Source organism: Pollachius pollachius (genome assembly GCF_949987615.1).
Source record: "Pollachius pollachius genome assembly, chromosome: 5".
Taxonomy (NCBI): Eukaryota; Metazoa; Chordata; class Actinopteri; order Gadiformes; family Gadidae; genus Pollachius; species Pollachius pollachius.
In genome coordinates, this window is record NC_136938.1 from 8,272,214 (window position 1) to 8,290,373 (window position 18,160).

General features: G+C 39.6%; 3 protein-coding genes across 6 annotated transcripts in view; all 3 read left to right on the forward strand.

The window, feature by feature from the left end:
* The first annotated feature begins 355 nt into the window (after positions 1-355).
* On the forward strand, positions 356-6,503 carry LOC307075841 (E3 ubiquitin/ISG15 ligase TRIM25-like). Of its 2 annotated transcripts, none has more exons than XM_079736553.1 (3): positions 356-401; positions 3,431-4,501; positions 5,834-6,503. In XM_079736553.1, the coding sequence occupies exons 2-3, from the start codon at positions 3,433-3,435 to the stop codon at positions 6,382-6,384; spliced, it is 1,620 nt and encodes a 539-aa protein (XP_079592679.1). In that variant the 5' UTR covers positions 356-401; positions 3,431-3,432; the 3' UTR covers positions 6,385-6,503. The 2 variants fall into 2 exon arrangements, with proteins under 2 accessions (XP_079592679.1, XP_079592680.1); XM_079736554.1 differs by having other exon boundaries at positions 3,431-4,495.
* Positions 6,504-10,987: 4,484 nt separating this feature from the next.
* Positions 10,988-13,845, forward strand: gtf2a2 (general transcription factor IIA, 2). 3 transcript variants are annotated; one of them, XM_079736918.1, is made up of 5 exons: positions 10,988-11,173; positions 11,599-11,703; positions 11,974-12,100; positions 12,618-12,667; positions 13,241-13,845. In XM_079736918.1, exons 1-4 carry the CDS (start codon positions 11,102-11,104, stop codon positions 12,635-12,637), a joined length of 324 nt encoding a protein of 107 aa, XP_079593044.1. In that variant the 5' UTR covers positions 10,988-11,101; the 3' UTR covers positions 12,638-12,667; positions 13,241-13,845. The 3 variants fall into 3 exon arrangements, with proteins under 3 accessions (XP_079593044.1, XP_079593043.1, XP_079593042.1); XM_079736917.1 differs by having other exon boundaries at positions 12,618-12,680; positions 13,241-13,842; XM_079736916.1 differs by lacking the exon at positions 12,618-12,667 and having other exon boundaries at positions 13,241-13,841.
* Positions 13,846-15,255: 1,410 nt separating this feature from the next.
* trpm1a (transient receptor potential cation channel, subfamily M, member 1a) overlaps positions 15,256-18,160 on the forward strand; it is a gene marked incomplete at both ends in the record, with an annotated part of 22,959 nt that continues 20,054 nt past the window's right edge. Inside the window, one exon of the mRNA XM_079736473.1 lies at positions 15,256-15,345. Within this exon, the coding sequence (XP_079592599.1) occupies positions 15,256-15,345 (90 nt within the window). The remainder of the gene's footprint in view (positions 15,346-18,160) is intronic.

Sequence of the window (18,160 nt, forward strand, 5' to 3'; positions counted from 1 at the left end):
TTGTTTGTGAATATTGGATGAATGGGTCAAAAGTTATAAACATGAATACATGTCTAACTTTAACCTGTTGGTGGCGCTAGAGCTCACGAGTTAGTGATCACCAATTTGCTGTGAGGGATCATGGGACTATCCTGAATCCGTGTGCCAAATTTCACAACTTTTGACCAAGGCGTTCTATGGGCTGCCATAGACTCCCATGGCAGGAAAATAATAAAAGGAAAACATAGAATAGAACAACTGTGTATTAAACACACCAGTATTAAACACACCTCAAACTGTGTTTGTCTGCATATATGTGTGGGCAGGGAACTGGTCCAACTGGTTGGTTCACAACATTGTTTCCTTGTAATGAGTCGGACGTTTGGTGTGGCTCACTTTATCACAGCAGGAAGAAGACAAAGGTACTGTAGTCAACTCTGATCTGTCATATGTCATAAATATCGCCTGAATATCATCTCAATAGGTTGATATAATGTATTGATTGCGGTAAAAAAACTTTGTTGAATATGTTTATTAACAATAACTAAACTGTAGCCTACTGGAATTTTATCACTGTTTTTAATGAAGATAATTGGGCGCACTGCTATTTGTCAAAAATAAACTACTATTTAATTAATTAATATATAAGCAGATTCTTTATCCAAAGTGACTGACAGTGAATTCAGATTCAGGTCCTTAAAGGGTAATTCCGGTGTAAAATGGATTTGGGATATACACAAAAAACGTATATAGACGCTTTCTTCAGTTGGCTGTTTATAGCCGATTCTATCAAAACACTATAAACTTAGAACAATGGGGGCACTGGTTAAGGTAAAAACTAAATCGCTATTTTAAACCACTTAAAAGGCTAAAAGTAGCCCGACACGTCTTTGGTAGTATAATAAGGGTCTTAACATATAAAACGAGGCATTGAGAACTTTGTAAGTGTACAGATTATTTATTAAAAAATAAATTTTATACACACAATGCCATCAGTAGATCACCCGTCTACGCCATTTTGTTTTAAAGACTCGATAGGTAGATTGACGAACACAGAGATTGTGACATCCGTCAGCAACACGCAAGCTCTGAGTTATTATCATGATTATTATTAGTAGTCATGACGTTGGCCATCTTTGTCAGTGAAGGTTTAAACATCATTTTGTATGAGTCTTATTTTCTGTAGGCCTGCATCGTATCACAGATCGGGTTTTGATGTCATATATGTCATGAGGAAGTGCATATATGGTCATGAAGTATGGAGTGACACTTATTTTCCAATAGCTACAGTGGGGCAAAAAAGTATTTAGTCAGCCACCAATTGTGCAAGTTCTCCCACTTAAAAAGACGAGAGAGGCCTGTAATTTTCATCATAGGTAAACCTCAGCTATGAGAGACAAAATGAAAAAAAAAAATCCAGAAAATCACATTGTCTGATTTTTTAAGAATTTATTTGCAAATGATGGTGGAAAATAAGTATTTGGTCACCTACAAACCAGCAAGATTTCTGGCTGTCACAGACCTGTAACTTCTTCTTTAAGAGGCTCCTCTGTCCTCCACTTGTTACCTGTATTAATGGCACCTGTTTGAACTCCTTATCAGTATAAAAGACACCTGTCCACAACCTCAAACAGTCACACTCCAAACTCCACTATGGCCAAAACCAAAGAGCTGTCAAAGGACACCGGAAACACAATTGTAGACCTGCACCAGGCTGGGAAGTCTGAATCTGCAATAGGTAAGCAGCTTGGTGTGAAGAAATCAACTGTGGGAGCAATTATTAGGAAATGGAATACATACAAGACCACTGATAATCTCCCGCGATCTGGGGCTCCACGCAAGATCTCACCCTGTGGGGTCAAAATGATCACAAGAACGGTGAACAAAAATCCCAGAACCTCACGGGGGGACCTAGTGAATGACCTCCAGAGAGCTGGGACCAAAGTAACAAAGGCTACCATCACTAACACACTACGCCGCCAGGGACTCAAATCCTGCAGTGCCAGACGTGTCCCCCTGCTAAAGCCAGTGCATGTCCGGGCCCGTTTGAAGTTTGCTAGAGAGCATTTGGATGATCCAGAACAGGATTGGGAGAATGTCATATGGTCAGATGAAACCAAAATAGAACTTTTTGGTAAAAACTCAACTCGTCGTGTTTGGAGGAGAAAGAATGCTGAGTTGCATCCAAAGAACACCATACCTACAGTGAAGCATGGGGGTGGAAACATCATGCTTTGGGGCTGTTTTTCTGCCAAGGGACCAGGACGTCTGATCCGTGTGACGGAAAGAATGAATGGGGCCATGTATCGTGAGATTTTGAGTGAAAACCTCCTTCCATCAGCAAGGGCGCTGAAGATGAAACGTGGCTGGGTCTTTCAGCATGACAATGACCCCAAACACACCGCCCGGGCAACGAAGGAGTGGCGTCGTAAGAAGCATTTCATGGTCCTGGAGTGGCCTAGCCAGTCTCCAGATCTCAACCCCATAGAAAATCTTTGGAGGGAGTTGAAAGTCTGTGTGGCCCAAAAACATCACTGCTCTAGAGGAGATCTGCGTGTGATGTGATTTTCTAGATTTATTTTTTTCATTTTGCCTCTCATAGCTGAGGTATACCTATGATGAAAATTGCAGGCCTCTCTCGTCTTTTTAAGTGGGAGAACTTGCACAATTGGTGGCTGACTAAATACTTTTTTGCCCCACTGTATGTGGTGGACCATAACTGTAACCCTAACCCTAAACCACAGAACTCCCTTCTCTGACCCGGCCTGAGAGGGCCAAGGTTCAATGTGGCGGTCCCAGTGAGGTCCTTAAATAAGGTTGTCAAGTATAAGGGCGGTAGGACTTTCCACGCATTACCACTAATATGAGCACCTAGTTGTTTGTTTTTGCAGACAGAAACGTTACAGTCACGTGACGTGGACGCAGGCCGATAGAAAATAATAGGCCAAGAAAACGTAGGCGTCTCACATTTTTAGAGCCTTTATTGTAAAACTACTGTTTTCTGCTGTGGACGTAGTTGGTACGCATTTTGGTGTGAGACTGGGTTGATCATCAACATTGTAGATGATGCTCCACACAGTTCCTACATCCGAACTCTGATAGTGTAAGGTTGTAATACTCAGCTGTTTTATATGTGGGAGTTGAGGCTGTGTACCAAAACCAAATGTTTTTTGACACATTCGTACCATGTTTTAAACCATAACTGATAGTGACCAAGGTAAAACAACGTTGAACGAAGATCCGACAGCCAGAAAACATTTACATATGGACCCAAAATCATGATAAAGTTGACGTGTCTGGGGTTTCATGTTGTACCTGCCTGTTCTGTTTGAAACAAAAATATGTATTTTGCATAAATTCAAACATTATAATGACTTTTTTTATTTAACTTTTGAACACATTCTAAAAAAATACTCACTCTTTTTAACCTAATAATTCTAATGTTTTCTAGGAATGGCCACTTCTAACAGTTCTTGGTCTGAGGAGAACTTTTCATGTTCCATCTGTCTGGATGTGTTCAACAGCCCAGTCTCCACACCATGTGGACACAACTTCTGCAGAACCTGTATTACCCCGTTCTGGGATGAAAAAGACCAGTACAAATGTCCTATTTGCAACGAGATTTTCCAAATAAGACCTGATTTACGGGTCAATACCGTCTTTTCAGAGATGGTTGATCAGTTTAGAACGTTCATACGAGTTAAAGAGCAGCCTTGTGTTGGACCAGGAGAAGTTCCCTGTGACGTCTGTACTGGGTCCCAGCTGAAGGCCGTGAAGTCCTGCCTAGTGTGTTTTATCTCTTACTGTCAGACCCACCTGGAGCCTCATCAGAGAATTGCAGTTCTGAAGACACATCAACTGGTCGAGCCTATGAACCATCTGGAAGACAGGATGTGTAAGAAACACAACCAACTTCTGGCGCAATTCTGCCAGACTGAACAGGTGTGTGTGTGTCTGTTCTGCACAGAGATGGACCACAAGTACCATCCTGTTGTACCGTTAAAGGAGGAATATGAAGTTAAGATGGCCCAGCTGGGAGAGATGGAGTCTGAAGTTCAGCAGATGATCACGGAGAGACAACAAAAGATTCAGGAGATCAAAGACACAGTAAGACTCATCAAAGCAGATGCAGACAGAGAGATTGCCGATGGTGTGGAGGTCCTCACTGCACTGATGCACTGGATTGAAAAGTGGCATGATGATCTCAACAAAATGGTAAAAGACAAGCTGAAACCAACAGAGGAACAAGCTGAAGGCCTCATCAAAGAACTTGAGCAGGAAATAGAAGAGCTGACCAATAGAAGCTCAGAAGTGACACAGTTGTCACACAGTGAAGACCACCTCTTCTTCCTCCAGACCTTCATGTCCCTGAAGAATCCTTCCCCCACTAGGGACTGGACAACGGTGGAGGTCCGTCATCCATCATACATAGGGACCTTGAAGAGTTCTCTGGATCAGCTGAAGGAGACACTGGACATGGAGATGAAGAAGGTGCCTAAATCAGCTCTGAAAAAGTGTAAGTGTCATCACAACACAATGATGAAAATTATGCTTGACATCATGTTTCTTATGAATATTTACATTGTTCACAATCCCAATCAAGTCTGTCAATATGAACGTGTTATTTTTTGGGTCAATTAGCTGCGTGCTGCTCAGCAGCGCTCATCTTATGTTCTTCTTAGGCTGCATTGTTTCTCTATTGTTCTCTACAAACTATGTATCAGTCCAATTATTTTTTTCCTCCTAACCTTTGTACATACTTTTTCACTAAAACATCACATTTTGATCTGTATACTTATCTTAACAGATTTTCGATATCAGTTATACTTGTCGGGATTCAACAGTTTTAGTTCTATACCCGTTTTCATATATTTTCGCTTTGTCTCATTGACTCCTATTGAGCGTGATGACGTCAAATGTAAAGTTTCATCTGTTACGTGGTTCTTGTTTAACAGACCTAAAATTCTTAATAGATAGAAAATATACTTGTTGAGCACAGGGGATTTAAGCGTGACCCCCCCTGTTTATATTTCAATGGGTCCCAATGGAGACTCTGGCCTTTCAGTCTTTTAGAAAATGTTGGTTGATTCATCCCATAAATCGACCACTATGAAAGAGGTTTTTTGCTGGAAGTTGCAGCGAATGTCAGATTGATATATTTTCTAAATTCAAGTTAAAACAACCTACAAATGTTCACAATCACTTTGTGAGACACAATGGGTCGACCTACCCTTTATTAATAGTAATTATATGTCTATGATATGATGTATATATATATATAAATATATTCAAATATATAAACGACTGTTATTTATATTATTATCATCCTCCTTATTATTAGTTATAATTACTAACACGTTTTTGTTGTCACTACTGTCATTCTATTATACATAACACATTCATAATAAGATTATTATAATGATAGGAGTATTTCCCACAGATTTACACTAGAATGGTATAAATATTAAGGCTTACGCACATCAGAGCTCAAGCATAGAGAGCACACACACACACACACACACACACACACACACACACACACACACACACACACACACACAGTGCACTTCTGAAGTACATCTGCTTTAATTCTGCTCACATGTTAACCAGGGAGCCCTAAGGAACAACATTTTGCCACGTTTTTGGTTTGGCTGAACAATTTAAATGGTAGATGAGTGACGGGAATCTCACACACCTCAGGCTGAAAAGATCTGCTTGTCCACTATGCTTCAGCTCTAATATGGGGAGGTTAAACTTTATATGTGGCAATGGTGTTATTAGTAATACTAATAATAATACATATTTTATTTTAATTATAATAATTCCGCAGCCTTATGTCTTGTTCTCCCATCAGATGCCTGTGAACTCACACTGGACCCAAACACAGCCCACAGACGATTCTATCTATCTGAGGACCACAGAAAGGTGACGATGGTTGGAGAGGACCAGTCGTATCCGGATCACCCAGAGAGATTTGATTCCCGGTCCCAGGTGTTGTGTAGAGAGGGTCTGACTGGCCGCTGTTACTGGGAGGTAGAGAGGGAAGGATGTGTTTCTGTAGGAATTACATACAGAGAAATCACAAGGAAAGGAAGGGGTAATGGCTGTAGGCTTGGAGGGAAGAACACGTCCTGGAGTCTTCAATGTTCTGATGATGGTGTATACATTTCCCGGTACAACAATAGTGTAACAGAGATACGTCTCCCCCCCGCTGACTCTAACAGAGTAGGAGTGTATCTGGACCGGCCTGCTGGCACTCTGTCCTTCTATAGAGTGTCCCCAGGTGTAGGAGGGACCTCAGACACACTGACACACATCCACACCTTCCAGTCCATCTTCACCCAGGACCTCTTCCCTGGGTTTGTGTTAGTGCCTGGTTCCTCAGTGTGTCTGTGTCGTTCGTAATAACACACACACACACACACACACACACACACACACACACACACACACACACACACACACACACACACACTCAGACACATATTTTTAGAAATGTTATATTTCACATATTTACAAAATATTTACAAATATATGTAAGGTATTTACAGGTATTTACAGGTACAGTTATTTACAGTTACACTAATCACAATAGTCCATCGCAGCATCTAATCCCCATTTGCAGTGGCCCTTAATTCTCTAAGAAACAGCCCGGATCATACCATTCTGCCGCTATTAACATAATAGGATTAGAATTATCTCTATTCTTGATCTATTACACAACAGTAATTTCCCCATAAATATTTCAATAACATATACTTCATACCCCCAGAAATCGTGTTATTATAGAGCTCTTACGGCACACCTCACACCTAAAGTTGGCACCTTCCAGTCCCCGGTGCTCATGCCCATGATTACTAAACAATTTAACGTACATAGTAACACCACTCTGCCAAACACTATAGAGATTAGGTCCTTTCAGACAAGCGGTAAACTAGAGTAACTTCCTACACAAAGTAGCAAGTTAGTGTTCAGGAAAATGTTTGTGTTGCTTGGAAACAGCCCAGTCCCAGCCCAGTTGTGGAACTATTTGTGTTGGTTGATCAAAATAGATGATTAAACAGACAAACAAATCATAATCTGTTGTCGCTTTTTACTGTTTACTTGTAGAACTGTTGTATAAAAGCTATATCACGCTGTTATTTTGATAATTCTAACATGGAACCTGATTTAAAGCAGATTCAATATTGTATTCAAAAATACAAGCGGTCTATGGGAAAAGCTGATGATGTTCATGTTGTGAATAACTTTAAACTGAATATAGATTTATTGTGTTATTTTGGAGAAACAGCAGAATAACATGTTCAGTTATTAAATATATGACCACATCTGTTGAATTTTAATGTCTGGTTCTTCTATTATTTTAGTTGTTCTGTTTATTATGGAAGCGACAGATTATTAATTATCAATTATCATTAATAAAGCATCATGATAAACAAGTTGATCCAACTGAATGTTCTTGTGTGTTCAGCCGATGATTCTTCCTGTTTCTTCATTTGAAATCCTGCATGTTTCGCAGATGTTTCTCCAGAGCTCAGCTCTCTTGTTATACACCAAAACTTTCTATTTCTTTATATTTTAACATTATACAATTATACTATACCCGTTTTGGTAAAACTGCCATTATAATTGAATCCTCCAAATACAAAGGGTATTCAAGCGATAGGATGAAGGATGCACACATCTTCACTGGCTGTATGAGGTTAAGGGTTAAAAGGATGCAGCATACACATATCTTAACTGGCTGTATGCGGTCAAGGGATGAATGGATGAAACATGAACACATCCTCAGTGGCTGTATGAGGTTAAGGGGTGAAAGGTCTTTTTCACCAGTGCGATTCTTATTGAAAAATGCTGCCCATTTACGACACAACTGACTTAAGTAGTGGACGTGATTTTGTTTGTTACATGTTGATCGTCGTGGAGAATTGGGCCTGTTTCGTGCACAAGCTCAAAGCCACTGTAGGTTTTTATCAATATATTTATTTATTTTCTATTTTGTGCATAGACTACGTTTAATAAATGGAGCCAACGAGTTGTTATGACGTGCCTGCCCTGTGAGGGGGAAAAAGGTTCTAAAAAAAGATCGACGAGGCACGTCTACGACGATAAGCGATTGATCGATTATACTCGTACCCACTCCTACTAAATACATGCTTGCATTCTTCTGTAGTATTACATGCTTCTGTGAAGGCATCATCAGTTGAAATGCGTCAATGCAAAACACATTGTCAACCTTTTTTCTTTGTTTCTTATATTCTACATTACGTTATTATGTGAATAGTATCATGTGATAATGTGGAAGAACGCCCAATTCCTACGCACAGAACCAAAATGTTTCTAGTGTATGGAGCTCTTTTTATACAAATGCACTGCGTGGTTTAAGCAGACATGTTTTTTCGACTCATTTGCTAATTAGAACTTATTTTAGGATTTAGGATACGGATTACCGTTTGGAACTTCAAAAGATGAGCAGTTCTTATATTTAAGATTGCTTTGTAATTACACTAAATGACAAATATACTCAGGGAACTTAATTTGGGGAGATTATTTCTTGCTTAATAAAGCCTTTAGATCTCAATGAACAAATCTCTGCAGTGCACTATAATTAATCTTGTTAATGTCAGCTGGTGATAATCTAAACTAAATACATCAAATTAGTTTCCCACAGTGAGCTTCAGCCGAGAGAATTGTTGCTGAACAGAATCCCTGTATCCACACAAGGTCCACTGATACGTGACTTGAATCATACAGAATCTGTTAATAGGAAGTTTTACAATCCAAGTTCCTTCTTTGGGTTCATATATTATGTTTTTTTTATTAATTAATAATCATGAGAAGTTTACTCTTCAGGTTTTTAGTGTCAAGTTATGATCGTATGAGTATGAGTTTATTATGCTCTGTGTGATAAGACATATGATTATCTAAGTTATTTAGTATTTTCAGAGATACCTTTGAGTGTCTGGGAGTCACAATAATTACAGAAGTATGCAGTTCAGCCAGTACATTCTCGTGGAAGATATTGAACAGTCAGAAAATATGCTTGATATAGTTCTAAACCCTTTATTGCTTTATGCACTGTATGCCTAGTTTCCTACATACATCAGTAAGTATATGCCCACTCTTTGAAGTCAAATGGTCATTATACAATAACTTTGAGTTGTTTCAGATCTTTCAAACTAATCCTGTATTAGTGAAGCTCTTATGTCGGGTGACCTCAAGAGACATGCATTTTAGAAGGCCCTACTGTCCAAGCCACTCAGTGAGTTCAGATACATATCATTAAGTAGCAGTTTGTGGCTTCTTGCTTAAGGATGCCTTCAGGTAGACCGCTGACATGGTGAATCAAACCCTAGCCCCTACATTATTCTGCCCTCTGAACAGGCTGAAAATGCTTCATCCCAAACATCCGTTGATGTATATTATCAAAAAGATTGAACTTCCTTATGAAAGCTTTGAAAGCCCTGCTCCAGAGCACTAAATGGCAGAACTTTGTGTGCGTGTGTGTTTCAAGATTTAGTGTGTATTTTAAGATTTAGTGTTTCAGCCATGCATTCAAAACAGAAAGGGTTATAGGGTGAAAATGTGAAACAAATTATTCAGGTAAGATTAAAAAGGGTTATTTTATTTTTTTTTATTAAAAAATGACACCAGAAAGTGTTAATGATACCGATGTGTGAATTGCTGCATGTGGCGAATGGTACGTTTAGCTCTAGTCATTCAGTTTGACAGTAATTAAATAAAGGAAGCTGTTACCGTTTCCTGCTTGTTCTCTTTATTTATCATCATTACTTACACCGCAGTCTCCAACACTCACAGATAGCCACAACCATAAGAGATTTAAATAAGTTAAGTGAAAGCCATTACTTTTTATTTGAGAACCCAAATTCATAGATCATGTTAATGGTTTTTCCTTTATGTTGCACCAACACTTCACTACGGTGTCCAAATAACTGCATTATACTCTTTTTCACATTCCCTTTTACGTTCAGATAAATAGATACAATATTTCAGCTTTAAGACTCACCCAAATAACCATTAATAATCCTGAAGTAGTCACATAGACTGATTTATCACGTCTTTTCTTGTTGTGTTTGCCTCCCTTAATGAAGAACTGCATTCTGTAAATACACACTCAAATTTGCCTAATGTCAATGTTGCTTCATTATTTGAACCATCCTGGTAATGATAGAGATGTAAAATGAATGGCAGTCAGCATTTAATATAAATTCTTCTTATTCTTAACTACAAAGCCATTATTCCTAACAGATATGAATTGTACAGCCTTATTAATTGTTTAACACTTTAAATCTATATATTTTGCTTAAAATGTTTCCTTGAGCAAATGTTTAATGCTGAATTATAACTGAGACCATGGTGACAATGTATAGAAGTGCTTTAAAATGTACAAAATTATGGACAGGATGTGCAAAATGATAAGCCATAAACCCATGTTCCCATGTGCAATATCAAGCCATGGCAGCCATTATATTTGTAATATGTTGTAAACTGTAATTGTGTTGTTATGTAAAGTTGTTGTCTGATGTATATCAGACAACACTCCAGCATGAGCCAGGGTACAAACAAATGTTCTCATAATGAATATAGGATTTAATATAATCATTGTATGTCACCATAAGAATTGGTTTTAGTAGGCATCGGTCGGCTGCTACTCGTCGTAACCCTAAATAGCACACTTTTGTTGACGTTGACATTTGTGGATGTAACACACAAGAAGTATGCTGCATTTTTTTCCCTTAGATTTATACTTTGAATGTTGCTACCACCTAGTGGTAAAATCCTGAAACACGGTATTTGCACTTATTAGTCAAACCGAGGTTGCATCGCGCTTTAAACTATGTATAACACCTTTATGCCTTGTAACTTGTATTTAAAATTATTACAACAAATTATCAACAGTCACATGCATAGTTCATACGGTCACGGTCCATCCAAATGTCTTCGACCGTTTTGGTCCTTCGTGCGACTCGTACACCGATCACGTGATTAGAACCACCAGGGCTACAACAGCTTGCTTGCTAGTTCTGGGGAATTGATTGTTGTTCGGGTAGCTTCTGCGACATAATTGTGACTTTATTTGCAACGATATCCGTTTACAGCAATGGCGTATCAGCTCTACAGAAACACGACGCTGGGCAACAGTCTCCAGGAGAGCCTGGACGAGCTCATCCAGGTAACGGGGGACGGTTAGCTGTTAGCGCGCTTTTCTAGTGGACCACTATGTTAGTATGACCGAAATGTTATCCATGTTGATTTGCATCTGTATTTTCTTGCTGCTGAATATGTTGTTGTGCATCGTTTTGCTAGGTCAATTGTAAGCGTTATACGTTTTCCCTCCTTTGTTTCCCCGTAGGGATGCTAACACCAATACATGAGGATAATTCTGTGATGGCCAGCTAACCTTCTGTCGTGTATCTTTTAATTTATTTTAAACCAGCTCGACAATTATTATTGAGTTAGGGTTAGATGACTACAGCCCTTATAGCCTTTCACAATATTATCTCAGTTATGAATTAAATATACCCCACCAGCCAGCCACGTCAGCAATTAATTGCCGTTGTTATTGTTGTGTTGATTTCTCTCCTCCTTTTTTTGTAGACACAGCAAATAACCCCCCAACTAGCACTACAGGTGCTGCTCCAGTTCGATAAAGCCATCAATACAGCACTGGCCAACCGGGTACGGAACAGGGTCAACTTCCGGGTAAGTGGCTTATAAATCAGCTGTGTTTGTGTGTGGGTCCATAGTAAACCTTTTGGTTGAAAACAGGCTTTGAAAATATGGTACTGATGCGCAAACATGTCATTCTCCTGGGCAAATAACATGATGCATGCTGATCCATACCATAGCTTCAAAAGCCTGTATTGCAAAATGTTTATCTTACTTTCTACTTCTACAGGTTAAAGAAAGACCATATATGACAGAAACGAAGAAAACATCTTTCATATAATACATGTTTCGTTTTACCTCTAGGGCTCACTAAACACCTACAGATTCTGCGACAACGTGTGGACATTTGTTTTGAACGACGTGGAGTTCAGGGAAGTCACTGACCTGGTCAAGGTGGATAAAGTCAAAATTGTCGCTTGCGATGGAAAGAGTAAGTTAACTCTTCACAAATACTTCTACAAAAAAATGTATGTGTCAGGTTTGGATTACTTGTTATTATACAAGTTAAATTCCCAATGTGTGACACTTCAAGTCGCTTGAGCTTACTACTATATCTGAAGTAGTTATCAATACAATCACATCCAATAACTGATATATTCTACAATAAACAATGCTAGCCAGCCTCTTCCTCTTTGTTTACAGTAATCTTTCTATTGAATCCCTTCCAATCACCCAGCCAGCTTAATAGCTGTGGTTGTTCGCGTAACACAGTGGCAAAACCAGAGTGTACATAATACTGTTATTGAGTTTTTTTGCCTACCTGGGATTGGCTCAATCTTGCACATTGTGACTTTATTCTTGAATACAGTGAAACAATACCCTGGAAATCCAGAGTTCTTGCGAGAGCACAATTTGAATTTGCTCAGCGAGTCACTCTGGGAATGAGTAATATATATCATTCCCCTTGATCAGAACATTAACCAATCACATCGGTGTATCTGATATAGGCGGCCCAGAAGCGAGCTAAGCAGATGACGACAGCGCTGCTACGGAATAAGTCAGTAAACATTGTAAGATGGCTACAGAAGAACACCAATTGTTTGAAACGGCTTTTGCCGCTACAATAAAATAGTTAGACTTGTCTTTTCCTCTAAAAGAGGAACAGAAGATGGCGCTAAAAGCTTTCCTTTGAAAGAAGGACATTTTTGCTGTTTTAGCGACCGGATACGGCAAGAGTCTAATCTATCGGTTAGCTCCGCTGGTAGCTTAGCGTATGGGGCTCCGGATACGTCACCCCTTGTATTCTTCTGATTGGTGGTAGTGTTGTGTGAAAATGCATGCTTGGTGCCGCCCCTCATGTGGGCTATTATCATTACTCGTTGCCAGACCCTACAGCTTTCTAGCTGTGGGTCTTGATTTTCAGGCTAGTGAAACAATCTAATAAAAAATACTTTTTTTATTTCATTCATAGTAAGCATTATTAATGGATTTATATAAATACATTTGTATGTTGCTCTTGCCTGTAAGGACAGATTTCAAAAACTTCTATACTTGGGTTAGTGTCTTCTTTATACTGCTACCTTCACTTGTTCCACCACATCTGAACCTTCTCTTTGCCTTCTTCCCTCAGACACTGGGTCAAATGCAGCTGAGTGAAGAACATCTGTTGACAAGATGGAAAATGGGGGCACAGGACAAAGCCTTAACCACAGTCAAGACTGTATATATATAATTTATTACAGAAATTTTCTGTAAAGAAGAGTTGAAACAATCCGTGTACATATATGACCTTGAATCTGTAGGACCAGTGAGTGAACGGACCAGTCTAGCCATAGTAGTTGCATGATTCCTACTTTTCGTTTTTTTTATCAGGCAATCGCCACATTTTGAGTGGTATGGTTGACCTGAGTCATCTTTAATAAACCTATATTTGAAATGAAGTGTGTACAATATGTTTTTGTAGGCTGGTAAGTTGCAGCATTTTTTGCAGTGATGCTTGAAATGTTGCAGTTTACCGGGAGCTAACTGCTTTGTGCCATTTGTGAAGTTGAATTTGCCTACCGATTCTAACCGAATGAAGTGGGCATATAATTGGAACAATAGCTGCTGCCCCCCCCCCCCTTATATTACAGCATGCATCTTGACTGTCATTCAGTTATGAGCAAATATTGAACCATTACTGACGTGCTATTGATGGAATACGTTATTCTATGTGTAATTTCCCAAAAGATGATGTAGTGCAACCTGTAGGCCTAGGGAAAACAAATTTCACTTCCCTATTAGGGTGAATATGGTCAATGAACATTAAACTTCTATTCAAACATAATATCCTACTTAAAAACATTCTCTACTTAAAATGGTCAGCCCAGAATCACATCTTTCTGTTATCTATTATGCCTGGATCTATGCATAGGAATTAAACGTTGGTTTGACCTTGGATAAACAAACCTGTCGCCCGAGATAAGGACAAAGATGGGGATCATCAGCATATCTTCAAAAGCCCATTGTGACCCCAGGAAGAAAGTAAAATTACATTGTCCGAAGTTTTACAGAAGATACAGAACACAATACATCCTCTGTCTGGCAAAAGATGTTGCCCTGCTCAAAGCCATTCCCTCTATTATTTTAACCTTCCATTGATAGTGTCTTATAGTCTTTGTATTGTGTTTTGTCTTAACCCCTTCAACGAATATGTTTATCTGGCATTTTAATAATGGTGCCCTTGGACATGCATGGATTTCCTGCAGACAATGCATGGACATAAAGACAGTAAATGTTTGTGTCCCAGTTCCAGTGTTTATTTATGATTGATTCCTTTATAAAATCATTTACAGTGCAGTTCAGTGTTTTAGTTATTGCATTATATGGCAATGTTTTGTATGGTGTTGCACTATATGATGCATTCATGCAAAGCACTTTATTGCAATGTATGCCACCTAAACACATTTATTACGGTTGCCTGTTTTGAAATACTCGATTGACAATGTTTTATGTCCGATGGTCACTCACTAAAAAACCACAGAACTTCTCGTGTCGCATTCGTATGACAGATGCAGTGGGTTGATCCACTGTTGCACGTTTAAGTAATCCCTTTTCCCCACGATCCTTTGATAAAAGTATTTACATGATGTCCCTTAGCACTCACATAGCTCTTCATAGAAACATACCCTAAACATTTCGTATGCCTCCTGCACACTTTGTCAAAAGCCGTTTCAGAGCGCGAGTTGTTCTAAAGAAGATTTACCTTCAATAACCATTTGTTAAACCTCCATCCATTTAAGTGCAGTGCCCCACTGCCCAGTAGTGTCTGTTAATCCTGATTACAGAGGAGAGTGGACAGGAGAACAGGGGTCTATAGATCAGGATGCTGGTGAGCTGCCGAGCTAAACTTCCAGAGCATCATGTCTCACTTTAAGGCCTGGTGCGTAGAGGAGACAACGGGCATTGTGAAGCCTGGAGACTTGGTTTACCACCAGGACTGCTGTTGGTAGCTGTGTGTGTTTGATTTTGTGAGTGTGCAGGCCAGTCAACATGTCCTGAAGTTGGTCAAGTGGAAGAGGGGTCTACAGCCGCATTGAGAGGAGTTATGACCGACGATGAGGACACAGTTTGAGAAGGAGGAAGAACATCGCAGTACCCAGGAGAATGGAGGGCAGGGGTCTGGGTGGAATGAAGAAGAGTGGCTCCACCAAGCGCTCCTCCATTAAGCGCAGTGCATCATCCAGCTCACAGAAGGTAAGATCCATCTGCAGAACCATGTTTGACATAGAATTTATTTTAACACTGTAAATATTTGTCGGAATTAAATACTGTGACTTTGGTATGCTTGCATTGGTATTCTCTAAACGTGGTGATGTCAAAAAATAGTCAAAGAGAACACATTCTCTGTGAATGTCTTTGGAAATGTTCCTCATAATTGTTTCAAAGTAAAACTGACAGAAATCGGTGTAGCTGTGCAGAACAGGACTGGGTAGCATTAAACAAATGTATAGCATACACTTTCTACCGGTATATAGAAGGACATTTCCAATTATACATTTATAAAATTAAAATGTGCGAAAGAAAGGAAAATACATTATGAGAGCAATGGAGTGAAGTGACCCTTTGAAGGAGAACCCAAGAAAACATATAGACCAGTTTGAATTAGAGTATTCCTTTTCTAGGTTAAACACGTGCAATTGCATGCATAACCTGTGATTGGCCGATGTGGTGACCTTGTCCCCTGCTGATAAAGCATTGATGCAACACACCTGTCCTCCATTTAGTGGAATTGAATTGAAGGGGCGTAAGGAGATGATAAGGTACCAGCCAACCAGGTGCTAGAAATATGTACGTTTTGATTTTGAAAGGATCTGTGGTTCAAGTTGAACCCCTCTTTGGAGAGACGGCTGTAGCCAATGAGCCAGATTACTTGGGATCTCTCTTTAGATAGCAGTGTATAGCATTATAGCAATTAGTGGAGGGCAGGGGTGAACACAACAGCTGGTCTGTGCAGGTCTTTCGCAAAGAGAGAGTGTGACCTGTGTGTTAAACTACGAGAATGAAAGGGTGAGGAGCATCTGGCCCAACCTAAGCTTCTCATTGTGCTTTCATGTGACTAATGCACTGCCATCATGTACATTTCCAATCCGAGGAGAATGGTGGTGAGGGTCAAGGGCAAAAGCAAAGAGGTCAAGAGACGGGTCAGGTGAAGAAAGCACTGATTATCTACTGTCTGCCTCTCTGTTCATCCATGCAAAAGTTTATCTGCACATCCTTTCTAGTATGGCTCGCCTATACAGTGGGATTTAGTGGAGTTGAACGTCTCCAAATGGGAAAATGGATTAGTCTCATATGGATTATAATTAGAAACCATTTTTACTGTTATCAACAACATAAAATGAACAATGACTTCAAAGGGATACGCAGAAAATCCTTACATACACATACACTAATAAGATTTCCAAAGAGCAATAACTGTGAAAACGGTTCTATAAAGGTTTAAAATCAACACCATTTGGCCACTGTAGAAATACACCTATTAATATCCCCTTCTGATTCCCCTTCCAGTGGATAAGTTTTCTTCAATAAAATATCTCTGCAATGAACCAGGAAATGAGGTGTAAGTCCGCCCCTTGCAGTGGATGTCTCTGGCCAAGGCTCTGCTGCGCCCTCCCCAAGATTGACTAGTACATAGTACATAGGACTGCCAGATCCCAGATAGCATACTAAGCCATGTTTCATCCATAGTGCTAGTCTTACAAAGTTGTGATTGATCAATAAAAGAACTCTAGTCTTGTATCCAATATCAGTTCATTATCTACTTTATATAACATTTTATTATGCAGTGGAAATACACTGTCATTATCAAGAAGCAGTGACACAGGCCCCATATTAATATCAGTTTAGAATCAGGGCAGTAGATGGGGCCCCATGGTCATATCAGTTTAGTATCAAGGCCATAGAAAGGCCCATTGTTAATATCAGTTTAGAAGAAGTGGCATAGATGGGACCCCATGTAGATATCAGTTTAGAGGCAGGGCCATAGAAAGACCCCATGTTAATATCAGTTTAGAATCAGGGCAATAGATGGGGCCCCATGTTAATATCAGTGCGGAAGCAGGACCATGGATGGGGCCACATGTTAATATCAGTTTAGATGATGGGTCATAGAAAGACCCCAAGTTAATATCAGTTTAAATGCAAGGCCCTAGAAAGGCCCCATGTTAATATCAGTTTAAAAGCAGGGCCATAGAAAGGCCCCATGTTAATATCAGTTTAGAAGCAGGGCCATAGAAAGGCCCCATGTTAATATCAGTTTAGAAGCAGGGCCATAGATAGGCCCCTGGTATGCATGTTATACACTGCATACCTTGTGGCCACATCTCTTTAAGAGGGTGGCTGACCCTGCAGGCTAATTGCCAGCTTGTCGGTCCCGTGTTTGTCAGCCCCATTGATGTTGGCTATGTGAAGACTATTGTATTATTGGTTGGTTACAATTGGTGCAAAAAGTGGCTGAAAACTTAGATACCAGCACTCATCACTCGGAAAATAATAAGTATTTTTTTAAGCACAATAAATGTAGTATAATATGCTGATAATGTTATTTTGTGCAAGCAAAAATAGTATATGGTTGCAAGATATTATAAATTTACCAAAATATACAAGCAGTAAGATAAGATGAAATCTAGATGTCAAATCAAAGAGCTGCCTTTCTCAAAATCTCTTTATCTTTGCTATTTCATCATCATCATCATCATCATCATCATCATCATCATCTAAACCAGTGATGTAACTACTTGTTATGGGAAAACATTTTGTTTTGTTCCTTCCTGTAAACCACTGATAATCTCATAATGAAGCCTAAATCCTCCCGCTCCATTCCTTGTTTATTGTTTTTGTCCTAATGAACACAGCAGCGAACCCGAGTTAAGCAGGGGAATAGTGTTGGCGTGTACCAGTCAAATTGGGTCCTCTTGACTTCCCCCGAGAAAGTGATCACCTGATGTCATTCATACAGCAGCTACTGACAGACCGGCGGTGTTGGGAGGATTTGTGCATGGAAAGGGTG

Excerpts from the sequence above, each read along its gene's own strand:
- LOC307075841 (XM_079736553.1), top strand. The coding sequence starts at position 3,433 with ATGGCCACTTCTAACAGTTCTTGGTCTGAGGAGAACTTTTCATGTTCC. Across the intron at positions 4,502-5,833 it reads AGCTCTGAAAAAGTGTAAGT|ATGCCTGTGAACTCACACTG; the intron begins GTCATCACAACA and ends TTCTCCCATCAG.
- gtf2a2 (XM_079736916.1), top strand. The coding sequence starts at position 11,102 with ATGGCGTATCAGCTCTACAGAAACACGACGCTGGGCAACAGTCTCCAG. Across the intron at positions 11,174-11,598 it reads GCCTGGACGAGCTCATCCAG|ACACAGCAAATAACCCCCCA; the intron begins GTAACGGGGGAC and ends CTTTTTTTGTAG. Across the intron at positions 11,704-11,973 it reads GGAACAGGGTCAACTTCCGG|GGCTCACTAAACACCTACAG; the intron begins GTAAGTGGCTTA and ends TTTTACCTCTAG.